Here is a 10,792-nt window from a genome sequence, read left to right on the forward strand (position 1 = left end):
CCCGGCAGCCCCACTCGGACGTTACGCAGCACAGCTGCGTCCCGGATGTTACGTACCAAACGGCGCCTCATTCCCTCCTTCCGCTCACGGCCGCTCAAGCTGCCCATTGGCCGGTACCCTCTAGTCCCGCCTCCTCTCAGGGCCAAGGCTGCCCATTGGGCGCGACGCAGCCAACCGGACGGGCTTTTGCTGCGCGGGCACCGGGCGCGGCGGAGGCCGGGGTAGCGGCGCGCGAGCGGCGGGCGGCTGGACCGGACATGGGGATCCTGAGCGCGGCCGCCCGGGCGGTGGTGCGGGGCGCCGACCGCATGAGCAGGTGGACTAGCAAGCGGGGCCCGCGCACGCACTACAAGGGCCGCGGAGCCAAGGGCACGGGCGTGCGCGGCCGCGACGGCGCCTTCGTGCAGATGCCGGCCATGGTGCCCGAGCTGCTGGTGCCCACGCTGACCGGCTTCAGGCTCAGGCCCTACGTCAACTACCGCGCGCCGGCCGGCGACGAGCCGCCCCTGACGGCCGAGCGGCTCTTCCGCGACACGGCGGCGCCCGCCATCGAGAAGGACTTCCGCGACGGCACGCTGGACCCCGTGCGCCTCGACAAGTACGGCTTCGAGCCCGCGCAGGAGGGCAAGCTCTTCCAGCTGTACCCCAAGAACTTCCCGCGCTGAGCCCCCGCCGCCCAGCCCCGAAATAAACGTGCTGTGCCCGAGACAAGCCCCGGTGTGCCGTCCTTGCTGCGCGGCAGGCGGGGGCGGGGGGCCGGGTGCCCCTGGCCGGGGCTCCTGTGCTCGGCGCCGTGCGCCCCGTGCCAGGCACAGGGGCTGGCGCGAGCTCCTGCCCCGACGCCCCGTCACAGGCGCACCCGGCCAGCCCCACCCTGTTTCATTCCCCGCGTCGCGTGGGCCCCGAGCTCCTCACACCACGTGTATCCCTAAGCGGTCCCCGGTGAGACACGACCCCCGGGCTCGTTCTCGTGTGACAGCCCGGAGGCTTGCTGTGCACGCCGCCGGCCCGGCTGTCGTGGACCCTAGAGCCAGGAGTAAGCAGTGCGGCCACAAAAGCCGAGATCGATTAGAAGCCCAACAGTATACTCTAGGATTTGGGTCCACACCCGTGGTCCTTTATTAGCAACTGTTGCCTAAGCTTCCCCGCTGTCATACTTCCAGAAGTGAAGAACATGGTCATAAAAGGAGCAAGTGGCCAGGAGGTTGCTGTCGAAGGGCTCTGTGTCCATAGAGTGGTCACTGTCACAGAGCCTGGACTCTGCCTCCTGCAGCCCCCCCCAGCTCTTCCTGTCTTGGACTGTTTGCAGAAGTTCCTTGGTGTGGGAAGCAGCTTCTGTGGCATCGGTGTGGCTGGTCACTGACATCCTCTCCATCTTGTTGAGCACAAGGGGTGTGACCTCCGTGTTGCTGACAGAGGTACCTGTGACCATGCTGGGCCGGAGCTGGTGGTGGGCGTGGAGCCTGGACCAGTCGGCCCCATACACCAGGGAGTTGGGCAACTTGTGAGAAACACACGGCAGCACTTGCTTCTCCTCCCCTCCTGCAACGGGGCAGAACATGAGAACACATTACCTGGGGCTCCTTACACCACTCTGGCCTGTGGCCTCCAGAACCTTCCCAGAGCAGCTGCTCATTTGTCAGCAAATGTCTCTTTGGGTGATGAGGAGGGATTAGGGCCTCATCAGGGGACCATCACAGTGTGCTCAGCCCATTAGAGGCACCTCAGGATGGACGGCCAGGCTGAGCAGAAAACATCTCCACCTTGCAGAGAACACTGTCCTGAGAGAATGGTCATTCCAGGCGATAGAACCACCATGGGGAAGAAGCCTTTCCAAGGATGAGGACCAGCAAAAGTTTGGTTCAGTCTTTTTTGGGAAAAAAAAAAAAAAAAGCAGGGTCAGGGGCCAGAGTGATAGTACTGCAGGTAGGGTGTTTGCCTTGCATGCGGCCAACCCCAGGTTCAATCCCCAGCAACCCATGTGGTCCCCCAGGCATCCCCGGGAGTAATTCCTGAGCACAGAGCCAGGGCATAGCTGGGTGTGCCCCCAAAACAAAATTAAAAATTAAAAAAAGCAGGGTCAGAGGCAGGACAGTGGGTAGGGCACTATTTCACAAGACAGAGTATGAGGGAGGGGTGAGGTGCTTGTCTTCTGTGTGGGCTACCCTATTTCCTCAGGACCATACTGAGCCCACTGTGGCACAGCATCAACCCTGAATTCAAAGCAGGAGCTGGAGACAGGCTTGCCTTACATGCAGCTGACCCTGGGGCCAGGAATATCTCTGGAGCCACAGAATGAGGCCCTACATGCCCTGCCAAGAGAACAAGACCCAAAGCAAAATACAAAGGCGTCAACTGATGGGAGGAGAGATGAGTAAGTAAAGGAACAGGGACAGAAGCATCCACAGGGTCAAATGCTGTAGTGCTCGGCAGGCTCCAGCAGGCTCTGTGTGCACAGTGGTCACAGGTTCTACACAGACCCTCTGAGGACTGGTCGAAAGGCCTGGGGGCCCTGCAGTAAGAGACAGACACAACACACACACACACTCGGCAGGAGTTGGGCCCAAGCCCTACAGTAAGATGGCTCTCGCAGCTTGAGGTGTAATTCAAAGTATGGGAACCCATAGACCGGATGCCCAGCACTACAAAGCCCCTACTCACTGAATTTTTTTGTTGTGTGTGTGGGGGGGATTTGTGTCACACCCAATAGTGCTCTGGGATCTTTTCTAGTTTTGTGCTCTGGCGGTGCCAAGGATTCAAACTGGGGGATAGGAGCGATAGTACAGTGAGTAGGGCATTTGCCTTGCACGCAGCTGACCCAGGTTTGATCACCAGCATCCAAGCACCCCAAGCACCCCCAGGAGTAACCCCAGAACATCGCCAGGTGTGATCTCCCAAGAACAAACCCAAAAAAGGATTCAAACTGGGGTCAACCACATGCAAGGCAAGACCCTTAACCCTGGTACTCTGTCTCCAGTTCCTAAGCTGTGTATTTCGGGGGATGTGTGAGAAGCCAATTGTTTTTATTTTTATTTATTTATTTATTTATTGGCAAGTTGTTTGTAAAAACACAAGGTGAGTGGTCAAAGTAGTACATCAAGTAAGGCCCTGACCTTGCACTGGCCAATCCAGATTTGATCCCCGAGCACAGCCAGGAGTAAGCCCTTAAGCACCACCAGATGTGAGCAAGAAACAAAACATAAAAATTACAATGGGGATCTCGTTGGAATGGGGAGGAAAGGGCCGGCTCCACCTGCATCCCGTGAGGCCCCACGTGTCTTGTCACTGCGGGCCCAAACCTGACTGTCCAATGGCCTCTGGATGATGGCAGCCACCAAGTCGCCTAGGGGGAGCAGGCGGAGGGACAGCACCCTTTCCCCGCTGGGGTGGCCTGGTGACAGTAACCTATTGCACAGTCCGAATGCATTTCTGCCAAAATCCGCTGGGTTTCGAGATATGTTTCTGAGTCTCTGGGATCATGGTCATCAAGCAGCTTGATCAGGAGCCAGCTACGTTTGATGCTGCACACGCCTGCCTGTATCCTGGTATCCCAGTGGCCTCCTGGACTCTCCGGTCTCCCACTGTAATTTTTATGTTTTGTTTCTTACATCTGGTGGTGCTTAAGGGCTTACTCCTGGCTGTGCTCAGGGATCACTCCTGGGACTCTCAGTACCATATGGAATGCCGGGAATCAAATCTGGATTGGCCAGTGTGCAAGGCCAGGGCCTTACTTGATGTAGCACTTCGACCACTCACCTTGTGTTCTTAAAAACAATTGGCTTCTCACACATCCCCTGAAATACACAGCTTAGGAACTGGAAGAGAGTACCAGGGTTAAGAGTCTTACCTTGCATGTGGTTGACCCCAGTTTGAATCCTTTTTTGTGGGTTTGTTGTTGGGGGATCACACCTGGCGATGTCACCTGGCGATGTTCTAGGGTTACTCCAGGTGGTGCTTGGGGACCATGATACAGGCAGGCATGTGCAGCATCAAACATAGCTGGCCCAGGTTTGATCCCTGGCACCACAAATGGTCCTCCAAGCACTGCCAAGAGTAACCCTTGGGCATCACTGAGTGTGGCCCCAAACCCTCCCCTCCTCCAATTTCCCAAAAATCATAGGCAGGTTGAATGTCTGTCTAAAGAAGTAGCAAGTTACTGACACACAGACCCTGGACGGGAAGTAAGTAGCTGTGCCCTGGGAGCCCAGCAGAAACCAGCCTCCCCCAGGTCCTAAGCCCATGGATGTTGCCTGTGCAAGGGGCATCGAAGAGCAGAGCAACCTGACGCAAAAGGCAGCACGCTGCCTCCCACAAGGCGCACTCACCCTCCACCATGTGCACTCGGCTTCCCTAAGAGGTTACTGGTTACTGGAGAGAGGCTCGGGGGACAACCCAACGGCGAGTTCTGAATGAAGAGCATGAGCTCCAAGTGGGCAGGCCACCTGCAGGCAGGCGCTCCCCCGCACTCAGAGGTGAGGGCGGAACCAATGCTGCCAGCCCTGCTCAGGGTGTGAGGACTGGGACAGGAGGAACATGCCGAGGGCCCAAGGTGGCGATGGAAGTGGGAGGCAGCGAGGTTCTGGAGCAGTGGCCCAAGAAGGTCAGAGAAGGGCAGAAATCCAGGGTTCCCATGGAGAGGCACAAGAGGCTGGCAGTGAGGTCCAGGAGTGCCCTGGCAAGATGTGCAGGAAAAGGGCAGCACATGCCAAGCCACGGTCAGGAACCACGAAGTCCCACTCACCAATGGCACCCTGGCAGTCGAGGATCTGGAAGCCGCCGTGCATGCAGGCTGCCAACAGCAGGTGGTGGGATGGGTGCCACTTGAGTCTCCACACGCCGCCCTGCATGGGCACGTCCACGAGGGGCTGCTGCATGTTCCGGGTGTCCCACAGCAGCACATGTTCATCATAGCTGAAGTCAGAGTGCCCAGTGAGGGGATCTCCTGAGGAGGCCCCGCACTGGGGCAACTCCCTTTCTGGGCCCCAGTGACCACCAAGAGAAGGCAGAGCCAGCCGAAGGGCCTCTGAGAACAAACCTGGGGCTCACCTGCCCGTGGCCAGGATATGCTCACGATGGGGGCTGCTCTGGATGCTGCAGACGCCTGCTGAGTGCCTGCAAGGAACGAGGAAAGGGTGCGAACCCAGAGCAGAGCAGGCTATGGGGTCCCAGTGCACGGCCGGGCCCGCCGCTGTACCTCCTGCTGCTGAACACAATGGCGCCCTTCATCCTGATATCCCAGGCTTTCAGAAGAGCATCGTCTCCACCTGTGGGGAAACAGAAATGCCCTAAGAACAGCACCCAGAGCAGGAAACGCCTTTGCAGGAAGCGTGGCTTTTCTGAGGGGTGCAGTGGGCAGCAGGCACAAGAATTTGGTGACAGTCACTCTGTGTGCTATGTCTACAGACTTGAAGAAAAAGAGAAAGACGACAGACTCTACCTGTAGGAGAAAAGGGAGAGCGAGGACAGAGGAGCCTCCCCACGGGGTGGGCTGGGTTTGATCACGGCAGAAGAGACCAGGTCGACTAGGGACTCCCTGACCGGGGTGCTCAGGGCAAAAATGCCTTCTGTTCAGCCCCACCAATCAATGCTCCCAGATGCCAAGAACCCTGAACAGAAACTGCATGCATGAAGCAAAGAACATGAAGACCCCAAGGTCTGGAACCTCCAGCACTGTCCCATGTACTCCCACCACGAGTTAGGGATCAAACCCAGGTCTCATGCATGCAAGAAACATGCTTGGCGCTGAGCCACACTCCAGGGCTGCTGCCATGTGTTTTGAAAGAAAAACCCCACTGTAACCTCACTGTAAAAGGGACCCTTTCCACAGAACCAATCAGGGAGCACGAGGGAGCTGGGCCCTGCTCCAAAACAGATTGACAAAGATCGGGGCTATGCTGTAGGAAGGATGGCAAGGAAGACGAAGAGTCAGGCAGAGGGGAGAGCGAGAGGGACAGAAGGAACAAGAATTATTCACCCACCATGCACCCACTACCCATCTACCCACCCACCATCTTCCACTGCTGATACACCCACTGTCACCCACCACACACGCATCATAGCCTGCCCATCATCTTTTTCCTTTCTGTTTTTATTTAATGTTTTTGGGTCACACCCTGCAATGCTCAGGGGTTACTCCTGGTTCTGCACACAGGAATTACTGTGGCAGAGCTCAGAGATCCATATGGGATACCAGGGATTGAACCTGGGTCAGCTGCATGCAAGGCAAATGCCCTACCCGCTGTACTGTTGCTCTGACATCCATCATCTAGTTTTCTTCTTAGCACCCATCTATCCACCTATTATCTATCCACCCACACATCCGTCCACTCCCTCTTCACCCATACTCCTCTGTTTATCCATTCCAATCTCCCCACCTGCTCACCCACTCATCTATATATCCACATACACACCCATCTCCCCATGTCCCCGCCCGTCATTCCATCCACCACGACACTCCTCTTATCCGACCACCCAGCACTGCGCAGGTCCTATTTCATTCCCCTGAGCAGACTGAACACACTCTGGTAAAGCAGAACCACTGAGGATGTGCAGCCTCTGCTCCTGCACGCAGACAGGCGTTGCCCAGCTGCGGCCGCCCCACTGTCCTCTCCCCCACTCCACACCCACCCACTGCTGCTCTGCTGTGTTCCTGCAGAGCCAGCACCCTGTGCTTTCCCACTGGGTGAGCCATGCTCATCAGCTCCAAAGGGGTCCAAGTCAGGAAACCCCTCTTCAAATTCACTCTGAACAGAAGCCAGATCCTCCCAGGGCCTAGGAGATACCCCAGACTCTGGCGGCGTGTTCGAGGACCTCACCTCCTCACCTGAACCCATGGCTGTCAGGCCGGGTCCTGTCCCTGCTGAGCACAGTGGCTGTGGCCGGGTCCGTCTGGACAGGGACGAGACCAGAGGCCAGGGGCCGGAGAGACAGTGGAGGGGTTCCGATGGCATTTGGTCCCTAAGCAGCAGGGAGATTCCTGAGCATAGAGCCAAGTGCGGCCTAAACCCCTTCATCCCCCAAACTAAGGGGTGCAGAGAACTCGAGCAAACAGGAATTGCTCGAACAAAGGCACAGTGCATTGGTGAGATCCTGGAGACCGGGGGGTGGGGGGGAATGGTGGATTATAGTTCCAAACATTTTAGGAAGTAACATTGGCTTGTCCTTCCCCTGCCCCTGCGGTGAGTTTAGGTTGAATTACTCCCACCACAGTGCTCTGGAGGCACACCCAATTCCATCAGCATTCCCAATCCTCTGGCTTTATCTTTAACTCCCTTGTGCTCTTTCCCCCCTGTTAATCACATATATTCCCAAATCACACCGTGTAACTTATGGTCAAATTCTTCTGAGGGCTCTGGATTTTTTGCATGTAAGTGAAACTGCTTTTCATTTTCCTTTATATCATTTGCATAGTTTATTTTAGAGCAATGTCCTCTTTGTACAGACACAGGAAGACAGTTGATGCTATGCTTTTGTAACATGGGAGTTAATTGACTCCAAATAAAATTTACTCCTGGGCATCCATCATATTCACTTGACTTAAGCCTAAGTTGCCCTTAGTTCCTAACACCCCAAAAGAGGGGTTCCAGCGAGCGACAAGGATGGGTCCACGACAAGCCGTAAGCTACCCTGGCATCAAAATAGGGACAGGCTAAGTGCCATAAGAGGTATAAGAGCACGGTCATGGACAAACTCTGTCATGACCTAAAAGGAAGTAACTGAATAAAGACCCTGATGGGGTTAGGAAAGACTAACCTGGCCTGAGGGACAGGTCTGGAATATACAGCAAGATGTCCCCAGGAAGAGCCACCCTTTAAACTTAATGTATCTCTTACTGTGTCCATGCAAAATGACCAGAAACATTAATAAGTAAATTTCAGTGACTGTTTAAATGGATTTCTAGCTAAGAAAGGAGAAACAAGCACGCCCTTAGATGGAATTCTGCCCTTGGGCAGATCTCCTTCAGGCCACTCTGGTTAGCAAAGGAACTGTCCAGGCCCAGAGCCACAGAGGCGTGGAGCCAGGCAGAGGGCGTGGCAGGGGATGCTCAGTGCTGCCCCCTGGAGACCAAGACCAGACATGCCTTTGGGGGTAGAGGGTCGCCTGTGTGCTCACTGCAGAAGCAAGAGTGCTCACACAGCCAAAGTAAAAACAGCTAGTGGCATGGCGGAGAGGGGCACAACGGTGAATGGGACACCGTGCCCAGGGCCAAGGGGGTAAACAGAAGGGGCTAGGTGCAGACAGACCCCCAAGAGCTGCATGAGCTTTGCCTGCCAAGCCCCAGCTTTAAGCCCTGGGGCCGCATGGTCCCCCAACGCTACTGTGTTCTAAAACATCCGTAGAAAGTGGTGCCCGCTGGCTGGCCCTCATTGAGGCCCTCCTGGCACCACCCAGCTGGCCAGCGTCTCCTGGGCGGCCTTTCCCCTCCACACCCAGATGGGGAGATGTCCTCACCCCCAGACCCCCCCAGGCAGCAGGCGCCAGGGACTGCCCAGGGTGTGGCAATGGGCATGGGGCACGGAGTGCCACTGGGGCTGCCACCCTGCCTGCAGACCGCCCCTCCCACCAGCAGGGGCACCCACCTGAGTACACCACATCCGTCTGCCAGTAGTTGAAAGCAGCGACCCAGGCCTCAAAGTGATGGCCCTGCCAGGAGGCCTCCTCCACCAGCTGGCACCCTGGCCCCACCTGCAGCAGGTGCAGACGCCCCTTGGAGTTGCTGGAGACAATGCGTAGGGGCTGGCTGGAAGGGCTGTGGAGAGAGCCCGCGGGCACACACAGCTGGGCGTGGCTCGGACAAGCTCTCCGCCCTTCCAGCACCTCCCCAGCCACGGCCCTTGCCGGGTTCCCTGCCCCAACCCCAGCCTCACCTCCCCCTTTTCCCAGAGGACCAGTCCAGGGATGTGGCCAGAGTCATCTGCTCCTCTTCAGCCCAGTGTGACACTGGCTGCAGCGTATATGAGCTCTGTGGGGAGAGGGGTGCTGCTGCGAGAGCCCACACTTCCTGCGGCCCTGGTGGCGACCTGTGTCCAGCAAATAAAGGCACACTGGCTCTGCTGAGCTCCAGCTCTCAGGCTGCGCCCTGGGGTGTCTGCGCCCTCTGCTGGCCCGCAGCCCGCCTCCGACCCAGCTCTGGGGCCCACCTGCCTGGATGTCACTCATCCCCTGGTTTCCGTTGCACACAGCTTGGTGCCTAAGACCCCAGGCAGACAATGTCGGTGAGTGGCCCTTCAGGACATGTCCCAAGCAGACAATGGCCTCTCCCTCAGGCCTGGTGGCTGACGCCACACTGCCAGGGCAATGCGAATCCTCGGGGACACAGCATCCAGCCAGGCCCCCAACACTCATCTCGGAAGAGGTGGGCAGAGACGTCAAGCTTGTGTCCAACCTGGAGCCAGAGCGCCACAGGCACATAGCAGTGCCTGGGACGTTTTCTGACAAAGTTCTTTCACCACTGAGGGCCAGAGACAGAGCACAGGCACGTGCTGGCCTTGCACCAAGGTGGAGCTCAGCTGAATCCCCACCACCCGCCAGGAGTGATCCCTGAGCACGGAGCAAAGTTCCGGCTGGGCAGAAATGTCCAGGAATGTTTGTGCCTGCACAGCCCCAGCTGCCCTTCCCCACCAGACCCCCCACCCTGGGCCTAGGCACTGACCTCAAACTCCATCACACACAACAGCTGCACAGACCCACTGGCGTCTGCCAAGCCCAGGGTGGGGCGGCCAGCTAATGGCCTGTGGCACCTGAGGGGCAAAGTTGGTGCCAGTCAGAGTCAGGGCAGACCAAGACACGGAAAGGGAGCCGCACGACGGCTGAGAGCAGAGACTGTTTGGCTGGGGCTGGGCCAGGGTTTGCCTGCAGTCACATCTGGCAGTGCCCAGAAGTGCGCCCTGGGGAGACACAGCAACCCTCGGCCAGCCACGTGCGGGATCTCACCACTCCTGCCTCCACCCTGGGCCCCGGCGCACCATTTCATGTCCAAAACGGCCTTGGAGTCCCTGCGATACACCTCCTGCAGGGGCCCGTCCGGCCTGTCCTCTTGGACCTGGTACAGGTAGAGGCGGCCAATGCGCTCCCGGGGCCTGTCCGCAGCCGGCTCGTCCTGCAAAAGGGCGCGAGGGTCGGGCGCGGGCAGCGGCGCCCCGCCCGGGGCTCCCCGCGCCCCCCGACGCCGCCGCCCGGGGGTTCCCGCGCACCCCGGCCTGGCCGCCCATGGGAACCTGCAACTGGTAGGTGCCGCAGGCCAGCAGGCGCCCGTAGCCCTGCAGTGGACACCACTCGACCGAGTCCGCGGTGAACTCCGTGTCCACCGCCTGCAGCAGCTGGGCGCGCCCGGCCGCCACCGAGCACGAGGACGCGGCGCTGAGCAGGGCGGCATAGCTGATGGCCATTAAGGTCAGCTTGAGCCGCGGCCTGAGGCACGAGTCGGGACGGAGCGGAAACTGCCACTCATTCGCGGCCGCCGCTTCCCCTTCCGGGCGCCGCTTCCGGGCGCGGGCCCCAGGGCTGCAGCGCCGCCTGACGGCTGGCGGACCACCCGCGCTCGCCCCTGTGCGAAGGGCTGGCCCGGCCCCTCTCTCTGCCCATACCCTAGCTGTCCAGCCTGTTTCCCAGTCTTCAAAATGGGTGAAAAAGTGACAGCCCAAACCTTGTGCCACCCCCGGGACCCTAGGGTACCTAGTCGAGCCTGATCCCTGAGTAGAGGCAGGAATAAGCCCTGACACTGCCCAGATGTGATCCCCCCAAAACAACGTTGAAACTAGGCAACCCCCTCAAAGAAATTCCATTCTGCAGG

The 10,792-nt window shown here is 58.4% G+C and overlaps 2 protein-coding genes across 2 annotated transcripts; one reads left to right on the forward strand and one right to left on the reverse strand.

The window, feature by feature from the left end:
• The first annotated feature begins 200 nt into the window (after positions 1-200).
• MRPL41 (mitochondrial ribosomal protein L41) lies at positions 201-701 on the forward strand. The gene has a single exon (XM_056132889.1). The coding sequence runs from the start codon at positions 258-260 to the stop codon at positions 663-665; it is 408 nt and encodes a 135-aa protein (XP_055988864.1). The 5' UTR covers positions 201-257; the 3' UTR covers positions 666-701.
• A 400-nt stretch (positions 702-1,101) lies between these two features.
• Positions 1,102-10,401, reverse strand: DPH7 (diphthamide biosynthesis 7). Its single transcript, XM_056132888.1, has 9 exons — positions 10,218-10,401; positions 9,966-10,099; positions 9,653-9,740; positions 8,868-8,962; positions 8,580-8,749; positions 5,195-5,264; positions 5,047-5,112; positions 4,742-4,911; positions 1,102-1,542 (listed from the first exon to the last, which is right to left on the reverse strand). The coding sequence occupies exons 1-9, from the start codon at positions 10,386-10,388 to the stop codon at positions 1,136-1,138; spliced, it is 1,371 nt and encodes a 456-aa protein (XP_055988863.1). The 5' UTR covers positions 10,389-10,401; the 3' UTR covers positions 1,102-1,135.
• Between the last annotated feature and the right edge of the window lie 391 nt (positions 10,402-10,792).

Source organism: Sorex fumeus, unplaced genomic scaffold (assembly GCF_029834395.1).
Source record: "Sorex fumeus unplaced genomic scaffold, SorFum_2.1 ptg000095l, whole genome shotgun sequence".
NCBI lineage: Eukaryota > Metazoa > Chordata > Mammalia > Eulipotyphla > Soricidae > Sorex > Sorex fumeus.